The 19697-nt window shown below is 44.1% G+C and overlaps 1 protein-coding gene across 2 annotated transcripts in view; it reads right to left on the reverse strand.

Annotated features, from left to right (window-relative positions):
• Positions 1-19697, reverse strand: part of ANXA11 (annexin A11) — an 872911-nt gene that overhangs the window by 348080 nt on the left and 505134 nt on the right. For both annotated transcript variants that reach the window (XM_044055766.1, XM_044055767.1), the window contains one exon: positions 15536-16042. In XM_044055766.1, coding sequence (XP_043911701.1) covers positions 15536-16042 — 507 coding nt within the window. The remainder of the gene's footprint in view (positions 1-15535; positions 16043-19697) is intronic.

The raw sequence follows: 19697 nt of genomic DNA on the forward strand, positions 1-19697 counted from the left end.
ATTGATAATAACAGCACTTAAACATTAGAAACATAAAACGTGAAAATATTAATACTGCATTTTTCATAAGCTCAGGTTCTGAAGATTGCCAAAAACCTATGCTGGCCACCTGTTTTATCAAGGAGAGAGATTCAGATAGCACCTCATTCCTTTTCACTCTGTGTGTGTGTGTGTGTGTGTGTGTGTGTGTGTGTGTGTGTGTGTGTGTGTGTGTGTGTGTGTGTGTGTGTGTGTGTCCTATCCCACATAAGATGTCCTAGCAATTGGGTCCTTTTTTTTCTTTCAATCAGCTGTACTTCACTCTTCTTAACTTCACACTGGTTTACAGTTCTACTATGAGAAACTGACACTCAAGTTTCTCTGATAACAACTGTGTAAACCCAATAGAATAAAAACTACCTGTTATACACTAAGTAAAGAAAAAGCATTGCATTCCCACCACACCTTCCTAACTTATTTATGCCAATTCCATGGTTACACAACATTTGATGAATGGAGAAAAAACATTACAAAAAAGTGCACTGTGCTCTCAGTCACACACTTGTTCCACTCTGACAGGAAGAAACTGACGAATTTAATTGTATTCTGCCAATAAAAGATCAAAGTTAATCCTACCTGACCATATCCACCTTGATCAAGTTTTCTCCCCTCGTTCATCATTCCTCAAGCTAGTGGTACAGCTACAGTGGGGCATAGGGGGAAGCTTCCCTGGGTGCAAACTGTTAGGGGACACAATCAGCAGATCCAGACTCATCTTCAGTGTGTTCTAGCACTCAGACGTGAATGCCAGTATTGCAGTCATGGTCAGAACTTAAGCACTGTAGTTCTTTATGTGTAGCATAAATTACAGCAGATAATGTAAAAAGCAGTTTTCAGCAATTTAAGAGGAGCCAAGAAATACTTTTTCTCTCCTCAACTTAAAGATGAAGGAGGTGCCAGATCAGTTGGTGGTACCAGGTGAAAGACTCTGCCATCTGTGATGACCCAGAAAGCCCTATTGTTAGTGTGAGATGAGGAATGAGCATTACGTACTGCAACTGGATCAGGACACAGTTAAGGGAACATGACAGTTTTTTGGTATGAGTAAGACTGATTCAATTTAGTGAAGACACCTCAGTTTTAGCTTTTTTTTTTGCACATGCACACATGATGCAGCAACATAGTGTATATCTAACCTCTACTAAAGGAATCCCAGTTAAATGCCACCAAACATTCCCCTTCCCTAGGGAAAGCAAGCATCTTTTGGACTGCCAACACCCCCTTCAGAACCTGCCCAGCTTTGAACCAAGACAGCAAGAACCACAAGCAAAAATCCAACAGCTATGGTGATTCACCCAGAGAATCATTGCAAAGCCACAAAACAAAACTATAAATCCAGCTGAACGAACCCCAAATACAAGTAAAAAGACCAAAAAACAAAGAAGGGGGGGGAACCACCACTAAAGTATAAAATATTTAATAAAGTAAAATAAACAAAGCGTTTAAGTATACAAACTCTTCCTTAGTGCATCAAACCAAGAATATCAAAATCAAAGGTGTGTACATACATATATATATATATATATATATATACACACACACACACAAACACACACACACGTATACATACATACATATACATACACATAACAAAAGCCAGCTAATTAACATCAATTAAATTTATCACTCAATCGTCTCTTAAAACATATCTATAATAAATATATAACAAATACACTGAAAATACTAAGTAAAAACATATATAATGCCCAGATTAATAAAATATATATTAAAACATCATTTGTTTAGTTTTCAAAATAGATTTAATACTGTTTATAGTATTAAGACCTGGTTCATTGTCGGCTCTGAAAAAAACTAATCCATATAAATCTAGCCAACTCAGTTAAAGTAACCAGATCCCCATCACGCTCATTCCTCTATATTTTTTGTTTAGTCTAAATTTAAAAGAATGTCTCTCATCATTAAGTACAATGTGCTGATATAATGAATTAGTTTCTACTTTCCTTTTATTTCAGACAAATGGTTATTTCAGACAAATGGAAACATATTCTATCTTTCAATCTGCAATTTGTTTTCCTGTATAGACGCAAGTGCATTTTTCACAGTTAGCAATATATACATCCTCAGTATCACATGTTGCTGCGATTCTAAATTTGAACTTTTTTGTCAACAGGATGTACAAACTCACAATCCTTATTAATAGAATTACGGAAACAACAGTGATTGCAGGGAGGGCTTTATACCATATTTTATACCTAATATTTTTTTCATGTAAAAAAATCTTTGTAACAATTTCTGTTTTAAATTAATTTCTTTCTTGTAAACAAAATTAGGTCGAGTTCCTAAAAGCCTAACAATATCCTGATTAGAACATAATATTGACCAGTTGTTTTTAATAATATTTTGAATACGTACAGTTCGCCCATTATATCTCATGATATAACCTATCTTTAACAGCCGCTTCTAAGGCCCCGATGAGAAAACAGTTTTGTATAAAGTAGGAGAATGAATGCAATACACAACCACATATATTCAGGGGTACAAGCAACTATAAAATGATGCATTACAAGAACTAGTGAGAATGAGGCTGCTAATTGCACCTTATAATGCAGTATAAGCTGGAGAGGGGTAAAAATCAGCATTGCTGTAGATAAGAAAGGTGTCAGAAGAACTAGAGCCCACATTCTAATTAAAATATAGTGATGTATGTGTGCTCTCCTGAATGGGTTTTAGGTTTAGGATGGGCCACAAAACGTACCAAAATTTTCAACCATAGAAAAATATCACATAATTCTCCCTGAATATACATGAAATACACTCATGCACTGAGGAGCGCTTTCAAATATTCTGCTGCTTCTGTGAGGGAAAAAGTGTTTAAATCACACTAATTTAGGCAGTGTGTTTTGAATATGGTGCTTATCTCCAAATTCACCAAAGGCAGGAAAAAGGTAATAATTCTTTTTTCTATGCAAGATCCAATCATTTGCTTTTTTTTTTTTGTCTGACCATCTCCAACCTTGACAATGATTACATAAACTACTAGCTGGGGACTGAGTTCACACAAATGTCCATTTGAGATCTTCTCCTCAGAGCTTTGCAAATTTTGGGTAGAATCTTTGACTTTTCTATGGAGATATGGCAGCAAAGTGGCTCAATGTTAGCACTGTCACCTTCCAGCAAGAGGTTCCCCAGTTCAATTCTCGGTTGGGGCTCCTTCTGTGTGGAGTCTGCATATACTCCCAGTGCTTGTGTGTGTTCCCTCTGGTTGCTCCTGTTTCCTCCGATATTCCAAAGACATGCATTAGGTCAGTGATGGCAGACCTTTTGGGCTTAGTATGTCAAAAATTCAGAAAATGTCCTAACTTGACTCTGCTGGTGTCACTTCCCCCACAAACAAAAGATTAACAATTCTTTACATATTCATTAATTTAAAAAAATACACTCCAATAATGTGCAGTGCTATGTATTATAAAATTAAAAGAAAAATCAGTGCTTAACAACAGAGAAAATTATATGTGCACTGATAATTGGGCTTAAAATAGTGCACTAACAAATTACCCTACTTTTAACAGTAATTTTGAATTTTACTGAAAAAAAGTATGAAAAGCTTCACACTTCATTTGAGAATCAATTACTTTTTTGTTGCCGAGTTTTAACAGTTAGGTCTGAAACTGAAGGTAGGTACTTTGTGCACTTCAAGCCCAAGCAAGCAGCACTAACTTCATTTGTCAGTTGTGGTTTCTTTTGTCTGTTTTAATGTTGTTTAACACCAAGAATAAGGTCTCACAAAAGTGTGTAAAGGAAAAAATTGTGAGTAAAGCCACTGCTAGATTTTTAAGGGCGCTAAACGTTTCTGGTATTTGGTTCCAAGCATTCAAAATTTCTTGTTTGTGTGCCATTCTGCATTCTGCAGGTGATTTCTTTCCAGATTCTCAAGTTTAGACCTCATGTCGACAAATACTTGACTCTAGATGCTAGCCTGGAACTCTGCTAAATGCAACTCTAAATCTTTAATTTGTAGCCATTGAAAATCATTCAGTTCCATAGCATTGTAGACTACTACATCCGGATACTTAATTATTCTAATTATCTGTTCTCAACTTCAGAACGGATTAAATCTTCTACAAAACTGATCAATTTTTGACTTTAACATGTGCTGGCTCTTTATATGCAAGGGCTCCATTTCATTTTGCACATCCAAGCTGACCTCTTTGAAATATCTTTTTAATCAACGAAAATAATTATAAGTTTTAGCCTCCTCTCTCCACATCTCATTTAAAATTTTGAAGTTTAGTTTCAAAGGCTTTTATTTATCCAAACATAATGCCCATTCTTTTGCCAAAACCTTGTAACTAACTTAATTTCATTCATATGAGCCAAGAGGTCTGAAAAAAAACATCAGTGTGCTGAGCCATGTACAATTACTGAGCTGAGGAAACTGTTCCAAATGTTTATTCTTAACATATAGCGTAATTTCTTTCATAGCACTCCACAAATCTATCAGGGACTTTTCCTCGGCACAGCCACCTGACACTGTTGTGCATCAGCACTCCGCTGTGCTCAGCCACCTGACATTGTTGTGCATCAGCAGTCCGCTGTGCTCAGCCACCTCACATTGTTGTGCATCAGCAGTCCGCTGTGCTCAGCCACCTCACACTGTTGTGCATCAGCAGTCCGCTGTGCTCAGCCACCTGACATCGTTGTGCATCACTAGTCCGCTGTGCTGAGCCACCTGACATCGTTGTGCATCAGCAGTCTACTGTGCTCAGCCACCTGACATCGTTGTGCATCAGCAGTCCACTGTGCTCAGCCACCTGACATTGCTGTGCATCAGCAGTCCACTGTGCTCAGCCACCTGACATTGCTGTGCATCAGCAGTCCACTGTGCTCAGCCACATGACATTGTTGTGCATCAGCAGTCCACTGTGCTCAGCCACATGACATTGTTGTGCATCAGCAGTCCACTGTGCTCAGCCACATGACATTGTTGTGCATCAGCAGTCCACTGTGCTCAGCCACCTGACGTTGTGCATCAGCAGTCCACTGTGCTCAGCCACATGACATTGTTGTGCATCAGCAGTCCACTGTGCTAAGCCACATGACATTGTTGTGCATCAGCAGTCCACTGTGCTCAGCCACCTGACATTGTTGTGCATCAGCAGTCCACTGTGCTCAGCCACCTGACATTGTTGTGCATCAGCAGTCCACTATGCTCAGCCACCTCACATTGTTGTGCATCAGCAGTCCCAGCCACCTCACATTGTTGTGCATCAGCAGTCCACTGTGCTCAGCCACCTCACATTGTTGTGCATCAGCAGTCCGCTGTGCTCAGCCACCTGACATTGTTGTGCATCAGCAGTCCGCTGTGCTCAGCCACCTGACATTGTTGTGCATCAGCAGTCCGCTGTGCTCAGCCACCTGACATCGTTGTGCATCAGCAGTCCGCTGTGCTCAGCCACCTGACATCGTTGTGCATCACCAGTCCGCTGTGCTGAGCCACCTGACATCGTTGTGCATCAGCAGTCCACTGTGCTCAGCCACCTGACATCGTTGTGCATCAGCAGTTGGCTGTGCTCAGCCACCTGACATTGCTGTGCATCAGCAGTCCACTGTGCTCAGCCACCCGACATTGTTGTGCATCAGCAGTCCACTGTGCTCAGCCACATGACATTGTTGTGCATCAGCAGTCCACTGTGCTCAGCCACCTGACATTGTTGTGCATCAGCAGTCCACTGTGCTCAGCCACCTGACATTGTTGTGCATCAGCAATCCACTGTGCTCAGCCACCTGACATTGTTGTGCATCAGCAGTCCACTGTGCTCAGCCACCTGACATTGTTGTGCATCAGCAGTCCACTGTGCTCAGCCACCTGACATTGTTGTGCATCAGCAGTCCACTGTGCTCAGCCACCTGACATTGTTGTGCATCAGCAGTCCACTGTGCTCAGCCACATGACATTGTTGTGCATCAGCAGTCCACTGTGCTCAGCCACCTGACATTGTTGTGCATCAGCAGTCCACTGTGCTCAGCCACCTGACATTGTTGTGCATCAGCAGTCCGCTACAAGTTGATTCAACTTCCTGCAATAGTGTAGAAAATTCATGCTTGTGAAGGGGTTGAGCAGCTATTAAATTCACTGTTTTTGTTACAACTGTCATTAGTTCTGTGATTCCTGCCTTGGCACCCAACACCTCCTGGTGAGTAATGCAATGAAACTGCACAACCGGATGGCCAATAGCTTTCATAAACTTTGTCACAAATCTGACCTTTTTTCCCACCATATTGGGTGCCCCATCTGTTGTCACAGAAGCAACTTTAGACATATGAATGTTTAGGTTATAGAATATATTTAGAACAATGTTGCATATTTTGTCCTCTGATGTAGTTATTGGCACTGTTTCTACCTTTATCACCTCTTCTCTCATTGTCTGAACATTGGAAAATCTAGCAAAGACAGCCAACCAAGTCAATGAGGTGAAATCAGTAGTTTCATCAGGACAAACTGAAAAATATTTACAATTATTTAAGTCTCCTTTTAATTGATGTTGTGCATCAGAGATCATTGTCACCACTCTGTCTTTCATGGTATTTCTGCTAAGTGGTACATCAGAAATACGCTTAGTAAGAGCATCTTGATTTTGTATATATTGAAACAAAGAAGGTGCACATTTTAGAAGAATTTATTTAATAAATTCTCCTTCACTGAGGGCCTTTCCATGCTGAGCTATGGAGTGAGCAATGCTGAAACTTGCTGATGTTAAATTTGTAGGGCCTATTCAATTTTTAAGGAAGTTATTTGATTGACACTCACTGTGGTGTAGCTGCCGAAAAACATATTCCTTCCTTTCATCCTCACTTTTTCCAAAAGCCAGTGCTGATTTGTTTCAAAATGTCTTTTTACATTCCATGTTCTGCTTACTACTGTTTCATGGCACAATGATTTGCCGTTTCTGTCAGTAACGCAATATTTCTCAGTCCATGCATATTGAAAGCTTCGACCACTTCCTTTAATCACTAAATCAGGATTTTTTTAATTTGATTTTTCTCCACTGCAGGGCAAGAACATTAAAGAAATAAAAATGTATAACTTCTGTAATTTTCTAAGAGTTCTCAGTTCCAAAATCAATTTCTCCTGACGTTTCGTCTTTCATGACATCTTCAGAGGAATTACAAACACTATGATTCTTATATGCATACAGTATCACATTTTCATTAAATAAATGGTACAATTTATTACTTTAATTTCATAAAGTTCTTGGCCATAAATTATACAGCCAATGTCTGTTTTTGATTTAACTTTAACCTGGGAGGGCGAATGTTAAAAGAACATTTTTCCTCCAACTATCTCCATTTGCTCATTTATGGAGGGCTTTGCTTTTTTTATGCTGTTCTGCATTGAGTAGAAGTGCCTCCGCTTTGCGATTTCTGATTGGCTCATATGCCGGTATACGAGCCAATCAAAAATCTCAAAGCATTTATCAAGCAACCAGAAACTACACTTATCCGGCATTTACCAATTCCCATGGGTGCCATTTAAGTGATAGGTTACTGTACTTGCCCTTTGCAGAAGTGCAACCAGGAAGAAAAAACACTGCCTTCTGCAGACTCTCGAGACAGTATACTGACATAGTCTTTGAGGTTAATAATTTCCTTACCTCTGCCGCTGTGCTGTTGAACTGGCTCCTGGGACAAAATAATTCAATGCACTTCACACGGGCATCGAATGCAAAAGCGCGTTCATTTGGAGACTGCAGTTGCAGATATCACACTTGGGCCTTGAAAATTAGCTTCTTATTAAATATTCGGGAATGTTTCATTTCCATTTATTTAAATGTTTAACTTAGCCTACCCTGAATTCCTGATACTCATCAGACCAATTCCTGTATACTATAAAACCACTGGCCACTACTGACATATTGCCATGAAATATGTTAAGATACAGAATGTTGATACCAAATGTTTTTCCAGGGGCTAAACCCTACTGAACTTTTAAATTCATAGTTCTGCCCCCATACCCCTGATCACTACATATAGCACCTCAACAGGGATTTGTGCTGATTTCCTTTTTATCAAATCGTCACAAACTCAGAGATAGTACATTAAAGATTGAAGGTGTGAGGTAACAGCAATCACAGTGACAGGCACTGCCCTGCAAAATGCTTTAATTCAACAACTGCACTGCATTTACGGCAGCTAAAAGAGATGGTGGGACAGCGAGGGCAGGAGTAGTAATGGAGTCCAGTATGTCAAAAATATTAACTCAAGTGGTTCCACTTTAAGTGGTGTGTTCATACAGTTTTGTTTCCTGTGTGTCATTCTTTTCAGGATGAATCAGCTAACCTCAAAAGCTCACATATATTCGATACACTGCTTCTGAAAAAAGAAGTTATGTACTCGCCATAACATTCCAGCTGAGTAATTCTACTTAATTTGTCTTCAACCTGTGGGTACTAGATCCGAGCCGGCAACTTTCACAAGCATCTGCTCCGAGCTCCAAGCTTCTCCCCTTACCCATAATACACCTCCACTACCTTCAAACCCCCAGATCGAGTTTGCTGCCACATATCCTGAGAACCTACCCGAAGAACATCTTATGTACTTAACAAGCTGCAACCAAACAGGCCGACCATATGATAAGGTCGGGGGAAAGTGGGAGGGATGGTTGAAGACAAATGAAGTAGAATTACTCAGATGGAACGTTATGGTGAGTACATAACTTCTTTATCTGAAGTAGTTTACTTCATTTGGTCTTCAATCTGTGGGACAGAGTCCCCAGCTACTAAACTCCTGGGTGGCCCTCATGGAAGGATATTCCGGAGCACAGCAGAACCAAAGGATGATCTCCTTCTAGAAGTGAAATCCAATTTGTAGTGAGATGTAAAGGTATGAGATGAGGACCAAGTAGCTGCAGAACAAATATCCTCCAATGAGACTCTAGACCAAAAGGCCACAGAAGTAGCCATTGACCTAGTGGAATGAGCTTTCACCTGACCCGGAGGAGACAAACCTTTATCCTTATAGATCTGAAGAATGCACAGGGAAATCCACTTAGCGATAGTGACCTTAGAAATAAGTTTACCCAAAAAGGGGTTTGGAGAAGGACACAAACAATTGATCAGATTTATGAAAGGCTCTAGTCCTGTGTAAATAAAAATGTAACTGTCTATGAACATCCAACAAGTGGAGTCTATATTCCATTTTGTTAGCAAAAAACAGGTAAGTTAATGGTCTGATTGATATTAACTTGTGATGCAATCTTGGGAAGAAAGGACGGATTGGTCCGAAGGGAAACCCAATTCTTATGAAAAACCATATATGGTACTTTAATAGACAATGCTTGCAGTTCCGAAACCCTTTTAGCAGAGGCGATAGCGACTAGAAAAGCTGTTTTCCAAGACAAAAACTTAAGATCTGTGGTAGCTGCAGGTTCAAATGGCGGAAAGACCAAGGCTTGAAGAACCATAGTAAGGTCCCATGGGGGAACAGGGTCCTTGACCAGAGAACATAAAAGGAAAGTACCTTTAATAAAGGCTTTACACAGTCTGGAAGAGGCCAGAGAAGCAGAATTCTCACCTACGTGAAAATGAGAGATAGCAGCTAATTGAACTTTGACAGAAGAGCTTGTTCCTTGGTGAAAAATATTTGCTAGGAAGTCGAGAATGGCAGGAACAGGAGCCGTGAAAGGGTCTAAACTCCTTTGCAAAGCCCAAAAGGAGAAATGTTTCCATTTGCTGCGGTAAACCTTCCGGGTGGAAGATTAGTGAGCTGCTACCAGGATAGACCTGACTGAAGAGGATAATCCAGGAGTCCTAGCGAACTGCAGCAGCCAAGCTGTGAGCTTCAAACTGTCCAGACTCTGATGAGGAACCCCCGAGGGGTGAGAGATAAGATCCTGAATGGCATCCAATATCCAAGGCGGAGCCAGAAGATGAGACCAAAGGAAGGGAAACCATACCTGGTGAGGCCAAAATGGGGCAATGAGGATTACTTTGCTCCCCAGTCAACAAGCTTTCTGTAGAAACCTCGGAATAAGAAGTACTGGAGGGTAAGCACAGAGAAGACCGGGAGGGTCAAGCATGGATAGATCATCTCTGGGGGACTCCCCTGGTTGGGGGTACAGAGTGAAGAACTCGCTGCACTTCGCATTGGAAGGAGACGTGAAGAGATTACAGCAAGGCTGACCCCACACCAGAAAGATCTGCTCTGCTACTGAAAGATTCAGAGACCACTCGTAAGGTATCAGTATAGTCCGACAACCTGTCCGCAAGGATGTTGGACCATCCCGCAATGTGTAGTGCTATGAGAAAGCGACCGGTGGAGATCGCCAATTCCCAAACTCTCATGGCCTCACGGCAAAGGGGATAAGATCTGGTCCCTCCCCGTTTGTTGACATACCAGACCACTGACATGTCTGATTGAATTACAGTGGTTCCCAGAGGAAGAGGGGCATGAAGGGCCTGCAACACCAAAAGGACCGCCCTCATCTCCAGAACGTTTATATGCAAACTGGTCTTGACAGGGGACCACAGGCCTTGGACTGTCCTGCTTGAACAATGCCCCACCCACCCACCCAAGTTGGGAGGCATCTGTGCTCCCTGTGGCTTGGACAGGGGCTGGGACGAAAGGCTGTCCCGCCAATATTTCCGCAGAGGCCATCCACCAAAGAAGGGAGGACCTGCAGACTCGACTGAGGTGTATTGGATACGATAATGGAAGATCCAACAGGGAACATTGCACCGCTAGAGTCTACTGTAGCACTCGCATGTGTAACCGGCACATGGAAGAAGTGTTATGGTTGCCACCATAGAACCTAGGGCCCTTAAAACGATTCTGCTGAGGGAAGATGAGAACGGTAGATAAGGGAGACATGCATCCTCAGGTTTCAAATTCTCTGCATGGTCAGGAAGATTTTGCACTGTAGTGTGTCTATCCATGCCTCCAATGTAGTCTATCACCTGGACAGGATTTAGAAGAGATTTGGAGGCATTGACTGTAATCCCCAAACTAAGTGCAAGCTTTAAGAAATAATCCCTGGTTTGACAAAGTAGGTGCCTGGTGGGAGCAGTGAAGAGCCAATCGTCCAGGTACGGATAGACCTGAATTCCCCTACTACCGCCATCACTTTGGTGAACACCCTGGGGGGCTGTGGTGAGACCAAAGGATAGGGCTCGCAATTGGTAATGATTGACCCCTAGCCGGAAGCGGAGCAACATCCTGGAGCTTCTGTGCATCTTTATGTGATAGTAGGCATCCTGGAGGTCTAACGAGCACATCCTGTCACTCTCTTGCAGGTATGGCATGATGGACTGTAATGTGACCATCCGGAATTTTTCTTTGGCAACTGACAGGTTCAGGGTCGATAGGTCCAGAATGGGCCTTAAGTCCCCCGTTTTCTTTGGCACCAAAAAGTACCTTGAGTAGATGCCCGATCCGGATTGATCTAGGGGGACACATTCATTGGCTCGTTTCTCTAGCAGCTTTAAAATTTCCAGTGCTGCTGCTTCCCTTTGCGCAAATGGTACATCCGGGAGGTGTTTGGGAGGTTTGGGGAGAGCCACAAAAAGGACTGAGTATCCTCTGGATATGATCTGAAGCACCCAGCGGTCTGATGTTACGGACTCCCATGCCACTAGGTGCAATGACAATCAACCCCAGACTGCCTCCAGAGTACAGCAGTCGGGCAACTCCTCAGGGTTGCTGACCGGGCCTGTCCGAGAAAGGTTCTCGGGACCCAAACTTCCTCAGACCCCCCCCCCTGCCTCTGGGCAGGCGTCTATCCTGCCCCCTCTGCCTCTGGGAGAAAGGGAGCCCCGAGTGTCCCGGGAATACTGAGACTTACAGAACCACATCTTCTTTTGCCCTCTCTGATTCCGGGAAAAGGATCTTTGAGAGTTCGAGAAACGGATTCCGATGACAGACAGAGTCTTCCTGTCTTTCTGACTCTGGACCAACGTTTCTTTGATGGTCTTACCAAAAAGGGTAGAGCCGTCATAAGGGGCATTAGCAAAAGATGCCTTGAAACGGACATAATCTGAGCCAGGCGTTGGGCCTCATGGACACGCCAGACCCAGCCACCCTAGCCTCTCCTTCAGTAGCATGTAAAAGGAGTGCATGGACGTATAGGAAACTGCTGTTAAAGTGGCCAATCTCATAGAGAATGTGTCTCGGTCCTCCTGCAACATGGACTTAGGGGGAGACTCAGCCAGTTCCTTGACCAGGTCATGCTGTAGTCTAGTAATGTGGGCCAGGCAGTTCAGCGCCCTGATGGAAAAGGTCGCTGATGCATAAACCCGCATCCCTAAGTGGTCCATCATCCGAGACACTCGGTCGGGGGATGATCCGAGGAACTCTACTGGGCTAGTTCCTTCTTTGAGGCTGCTGCTACCACCATAGCATCCACAGGGGAGCCCTTGTTCCACACTGGTATATTTGAGGGTGGACTCAAGATCTTGTCTGGACATATCGGGATTGGTTCCATGGAGTCCGGCTCCTTCCAGACCCATGAGGTGATAAGGGGATCTGCGGGAGAGGACACCCAGGAAACAGATGGGCCCATACCGAAAGCCTCCAGGAACATGGATTCATCAGAAGAAGGTTTGAGGTGGATCAACCTCCTCGCTGGTGTAGGATTGGGGGTGATCTGGGGGATCCTTCCCCATCATCCAAAACCGTGTCTTCTGTGAGCGACTCGGGGGAGTCCAAGTGCCTCCTCTTACACAAATACTTGCGACGCACGTCTCCAGTGGGGCTCTCCGGGAGGGACTCGCAAGCCATTTGTTCCTCAGATGGAACTGCCTGGGGTTTCTCGAGCACGGGCTGTCCCTCTGGTAAAATGATGGGATTCATAGACAGAGTCAAGGGAGTCAGGGCGGAGTCCGAGGAGATAGTCAAGGGGCTCAATCCAGCCGAGAGAACCCTTTCTACCACATCGAACGCCGAGGAAGAACGAGCCTCCTTGGGCACCAATGAGAAAACCACTCTCACCGGATCCGATGCAAGAATCGTAGCTGAGCCCGAAGTGGACGGAGCTCCAAGGGAGGGAACTTGGCCCGACAACGTTGAAGCCGATGGAAAAAGTTCCGATCCCTCGGATCCAACACCCAGGCTTCAGCTCAGAGAGCCCCTTGGTTCCAAACTGGTTGAATCTGACATGCTCTAGGCAGCTGCCAACATTGAGGAGACAGGTACTGTCGGCGCTCACCCCCTGACTAAGGCCCATCCTCGGATCCAAATACTCCGAACCTGGTGGGAAGATTGGAGAATGAGAAACTGGTGTGGAGAAGGGAAGCAAGCTGCCCTGTCTGGAAGGAGAGGGGGTTGGCAAGACTCCCATCTGTATCTGCATACGAATGAACCTCCTCATCATTTTATCCATGTCAACTTCAGATAGGCTTCGGGTGGATCTCAATGAGACCAAGGACTCCGACCTGGTTAGTCGGGCACTGAGGCCCTAGATGGAGGTCGTGGTTCCTCCAGCTCCAGAGAAAATCTCGGGGATCGGAGCAGAGGGGAGTCTCAGATCCTAGAATGACTTTTGGCAGGTGTTGAATCAGAACAGTCCCTTTTTCATTTCTCCGATCTGTGCTCTCTCTTCTCCTCTTAGCCCCTTCTGTGCTCTACTTCCACAGGCTTAGAAGGGGGAGGTTGAGTCCCAGCCTGGGAGGAAGGAGAAGTACGGGTCAGAGAAAAAGGAGTGGCGGCCACAGCAGCCACTGTGAACGAAGCAGAGGAAGAGGCAGCCACCTCAGAAGTAGGTAGAAGGCCTTTCAGGGCCAACTTAGCCTTTCCATCCTTAATAGCAGGCGGGTTAAAACCAGTGCAAATGGCATAGTCCACACTTAAATGTGCTACACCCAAGCACAAAACGCAAAGAGTGTGGCCATCGGCTGGGGACAATTTTTGGCCACACACAGTGCACTTTTTGAAGACAGGCTTGGGGTCAGCCATGTGTCTACTGAATAAAACACTTAGGAAAAAAGAGAGAGAACCAATTGCCTATACAGGCCCACTCACCACACACTCAAGGCACACAGAATGCTGAGGGGGAGGGGGAAGCAACACACACTAACAACTAACACAGAAACTCTACCTGTAAAACCCTGACACACAACGCACCAGCGAGGGGAGGATGATGGGAAACCTACACTAACTAGGTAACACTCAAACACCAAGAAAAAGACTGCTTACTAAACAAATACCAAACTCACAAACTCTGAGCTCAGGATCATGATGCTTAAGGCAAGCCGTAGCAAACGAGATCTGGGGGTTGGGAGGTAGTGGAGGTGTATTATGGGTAAGGGGAGGAGCTTGGAGCAGATGCTCGTGAAAGTTGCCGGCTCGGAACCGATATGGATCCTGTACCCACAGGTTGAAGACCAAATGAATTAAACTACTTCAGATCTATGGTTACAAGCTGAAGCTGACAGCACATACAAGTGTACAGTCTGGCAGGAAATATACATTGTTTCGTTTTAGGCAAGATTATCAGAAGATTACATCTAATGATCTGTAACACTGTGCCCCATCAGGGAAATCAGAGACCCCATGACTTGCAATGTCGTGTACAACAGTAAGAAAAAAACCTAACCAGTCTAAAAACTCATGGCTTACAGGGGAAAAAAATAGCAGCATGTGTTTTTTTCTCTTCCTGTAACCCAGGAGTTTTTAGACTGGTGAGGTTTTTCAAAAAGTCTTTTTTGAGTTGGTTGCCCAACAATGGGAGGGGGATTTACTTCCAGGATTTAGTTTGGAAGGGACTATTTGTTTTGTTTTCCTTTTGTATAACAGTAGGCACTGCAAAGTATAGGAAGAAAGTAAATCTTACCAGACAGATACGCGCACACTTCCAAAAAGTCACAATACTTATCCATAATATTCAGAAGGAAATTAGTAAATAACTACAATGGCACTCTGGCACTAAATGCATCTTCTGCATAAAGGTTTACAGATTTTAGAAATGGAGATCAATAATTAAAAAAAATAAAGATCTGGGTAGTTGCATCTATCTGTCTATCCATCCATCTATCTATTCTTGGTGGCTGCATCCATCTGACTGTCTGTCTAGCTATCTATCCATCCATCCATCCATCCATCTATCTATTCTGGGTGGCTGCATCCATCTAATTGTCTGTCCAGCTATCTATCTATCTATTGCTACTAAATAAATAGTCACAAGACCTGGGTAATTATATCCATATAAAGCAAAGTGTGTGTGTGTGTGTGTGTGTGTGTGTGTGTGTGTGTGTGTGTGTGTGTGTGTGTGTGTGTGTGTGTGTGTGTGTGTGTGTAATATAAATATATATTTAAATAGGAAAAGAGAACTAGAGATATAGATGTGTAAATAGATATATAAATATTGGCTTACTAATAAGCCACACAAAAAATATCACCCTGCAACTGCATTATAAAATTCTGTGAAGTCATGATTGATAATTACAAGTCAAATGTGTTAAAAAGACTAATTATGACAAAAAATAAAGCATTCAATAACTAACTTTTACTTAATTCTTAACTTCAGTAAAGTAAAAAAAAGTCTTACCTTTAAAGAAAGAGCTACAGGTGCACCTTGTGGGTATGCTGGCATTGAAGGATTAACTGCTGGGCCTGATGGGTAACTTGGAGCAGGCTGCTGTCCTGGAACTGGTGCTGTCTGACCAGGGGCTCCAGGATATCCTGGATAAGCTTGCACTCCTGGTGGATTTCCTCCAGGTTGTGGATACATTCCGTAACCCGGCTGCTGTCCAGGTGGGGCCCCGTAACACCCAGGTGGTTGTTGTCCTGGTGGGGGCCCATATCCTCCAGGTGGTTGTTGACCAGGTGGGGCTCCATATCCACCAGGTGGTTGTTGACCAGGTGGGGCTCCATATCCACCAGGTGGTTGTTGACCAGGTTGGGCTCCATATCCTCCAGGTGGTTGTTGACCAGGTGGGGCTCCATATCCTCCAGGTGGGGCTCCATATCCTCCAGGGGGTGCACCATAGCCAGGAGCAGGTGGGTAACCTCCAGGTCCCGAAGGAGGGTATGAACCTGGTGGGGGGTTTCCAGCCTGCAATAAAATGCAAAAGACAATGTTTATGATTTCAATGTACAGTTTATATGTGTGTACGCTGACACACGTGTGCGCATGCACTCACGCACACATACACCCACACACCAGGATAAATCTATTCACAAAGAACACTACAGCTTTGACAAAAAGACATAAATATGACATATTACATTTACTCATTACTTTCTGACTAACAGTTACAGCTTTGCTTCCACCCAGCAGGAGAACAACAGCACTGATACATACTTAGTGGCTGAAAAAAAATCTGACAGACACCTGAAGTGATACAAACAAAATATACTGTCAGAATATTTCCTTATCTATTCTAACAGGAAGTTTGTTTACCTGAATCATTCTTCAGAATTCAAAACCGTAATGAACGTTATGTTTCTTAGTAAGACAACATCAGCCCAGTATATGATAACTAAAAATATAAACTAAACTGTTAGTCATCCTACCAAAGGCAATGCCACATTCAGTCATTCATTTTCCAATATCTGCTTTAACCTGTTTTGGGATTACAGGACAGCCAAAGTGCACGCCAGTTAACAATTCTAACTAAACTGTTAGTTAGCCTAAGCCTTATTTATTTAGTAATTAATCTTCCAGTACATGGTTTATCCTGCTCAGGGTCTCGGAAATGCAGCCTATGCAAGTGTAGGCTGGCAGAGAATCACTTATAAATGGGATGCCAAGTCCGCCTGCAGGAAATGCACCCCTCGTGCACTTACAGTTTCAGGATGGGCAGTCAGCCATCAGCATACCTTTGGATGCGAGAGGACACTGTAGACGTCTGCAAAAAAAAATACAGGGAAAAAAACACTCTACAGAGAAGGCACCAGAGACCGAAATTAAAACAAAGAACCAAACCCTGCATGCCAATAATGCTAACCACTGTAGCAGCGTCCCATCCAACTACGGCAGAGTGGCAATACAAAAAAATTACTTTACTAAAGTTGAGGAAGGAGGTGTGTGGCCTTCCATCATTTGAATAATATGGCTATCCTGGGACAGGTGCATTGTTCCTGGGTCACAACCCATCACGGCTTACAAAGTCCAATGAATTAAACCAGTAACTGTTCTGAGGCATGCAGAAACACCTTGTCAACTCCAACACTCTCCTACCTAAGGTCAAGGCCACAAGGAGGAGTCTTCCATGTGCAATGTTTTAGGGAAGCTTTAGCAGCTGGCTCAAATGGGGGAAGTGTGAGCTTCTCTAAAACATAGTTCAGGTCCCATGGAGTGGGAGAGGGCTTCCTCGGCAGTCTGAGATGAAGTACCCTCTTAAGGAATAGCTTTGCAGGGAAAGACATGCAGAGATGGCAGACAAATGGGTCTTAATGGATGAGAAAGTCTGCAGTCTGTCTATCTGCAGTAGTTCACACAGGTAAGACAGTACTAGAGAAGTCTCACTTTTCAGCGGGACCAACTGTCTTTTGAGACACCATATGGAGAATCTCTTCCACTTTGATAAGTAAGATTTCCTGGTATTTGGTTTCCTAGCCTCCTGCAGGACAGTGAGCACGTCCTCATTGTAAAAGTGTCTGAAAAGGATAAGAATCCTACCACCCACAGGGTGAGGTGAAGAGATTGCCACTGTGGGTGTATTTGGGATCCCTTGTGCTGTGTGAGAAGGTCCACTCTGAGGGGTAACTTGTGGTGATTGCCCTTGGATAGCTGTAAGAGGAGGAGAAACTAATGCTGTCTTGGCCAATAGGGAGTCACCAGCAAGATTTCTGGTCTGTCCTGCTGAATCTTCAGAAGGACCTTTTGAACAAGGGTTATGCACAGAGAAACATCCCCTTCCAGGAAATTGAAAAGGAATCTGTTGCCATAGCCTGTGGTCCTGGTAGTCTGGTGCAGAAGGAAGGAAGCTGCCTGTTAATGGAGAAGGCAAACAGGTCTATTTGCAGTGTACCCCACCAGTGGACCAGGACCAGGAATACATCCCTGTGTAGTATCCATTTATGTGCCTTCATCATGGATCTACTGAGGGAGTCTGTCTGGGAATTATGTTGGGAAGGTATGTATACCGCCTGTAAGGTTACTCCCTGGGAGGTGGCCAGTTCCCACACCAGGAGAGCTAGTCTTCACAGCAAATAAGACTTCGTCCCCCCTGCTTGTTGAGATACCACATGTATGTGGTATTGTCTGTAAAGATTTTTAGGGTTCCTGGTTGGAGCTTAGTTTGGAAGGCCCGCAGGGCCAATAATACTGCCCTCATTTCTTGGATATTGATGTGCTCTTTCCTGTGTGCTGCTGGCCACACTCCCTGCATTTTCATGCGTCTCAGAGTTGCACTCAAGCCCAAGTCTGAGGCATATGTGTACATGATCTGCTTGGGTTGAGATGGTTGCAGGGGAAGACCCAGGTAGAGTTCACATGGTTCAACCACCAATGAATTTCCTGTTTGAGGCAGGGCAGGAAGGGTACTCTGTACTCAAGCGAGTGGGAGTGCTGTGACCAAACTGACCTGAGACACCACTGCAGTTTCCTCATGTGGAGTCTTGCTAAAGGTAACATAGGGATAGTGGTCACCATGTAGCCCAGGAGCCTGAGGCACTGCCTTGCAGTCAATTCTGTGGTCTGAAGGACAAGGAGAAGGTGTTGTGTCAAGCTTTCCACATTTTGGGGTGGGAGGTAGGCTTTCATGATGCCTGTCTGGATTCTGAATCCCAAAAATACTATGTCTTGTGTAGGTTCCAGTTGGGATTTTGGGAAATTGATCTGAAATCCCAGGGACTGTAGGAGAGTAATGGCAACTTTTAAGTGTTGCAGGAGGGCCTGTTTGCAGTCTGACTGTATGAGCAGGTCATCAAGGTAATGGAATATCTGGATTCCTTTTGTCCCGCAGAAGGCAATAACTGGAGCCAGACATTTTGTGAAGACTCTGGGTGCAGTGGAAAGCCCAAAGGGCAAGGCAGAGAACTGAAAGTGAGAGGAGCCCATAGAGAACCTCAGGTATTTCCTAAAACTGGGGCTCACAGGGATGTGAAGGTAAGTATCCTTGACATCTAAGGTGGCCATGAACCCTTGAGGGAGGAGCAGGGGAAAGAGAGTTGTTAAGGTAAGCATCCTGAAGGTTGGTACCTGAACGAAGAGATTGAGTAGTGAGGTCCAAAACTGGCCTCCAGCGACGGTCTTTTCCTGGAACCAGGAAAATCCTAGAGCAGAAGCTTCTTCCCTTTGCAGACACTGGAAATGTTTGAATGGTGCCTTGGGCCATAAGGTTGTCTAGCACTAGCTGCAATAGAGATAGCGTTCTTTTGGGGATTGTCGGATACCCTTTCTCTTTGGAGGCATGAACCAAGTCATAAAGTACCCGTCCTCTATTACAGAAAGGACCCATTTGTCTGAAGTGATAAGTCTCCATACTTGAAGACGGTGAGAGACACAATGTGAGAGGGACAGACGGAGAAGGTCAGGGTCTAAGGTTGGCAGTTAGTCACACACTACCTGCCCTGTCCTGAAAGGGTGGCCGCTGGCTGGTACATGGGGTGGCTCTGGTAAGAGTGGGTTTGCTTTCTAGAGGTTTTACTAGGCCTTGTGGATGCAAAGGGCCATGAGTGTTTTCTGATAAACTGTGTTTTGGCTAGATAATTCCTCTGGAATTTTGGAATTGAGGAAACCAGCAAGTGTTTTAAATCCTGCT

This window comes from Protopterus annectens, chromosome 14.part0 (genome assembly GCF_019279795.1).
Source record: "Protopterus annectens isolate FY-2018-M chromosome 14.part0, PAN1.0, whole genome shotgun sequence".
NCBI lineage: Eukaryota > Metazoa > Chordata > Ceratodontiformes > Protopteridae > Protopterus > Protopterus annectens.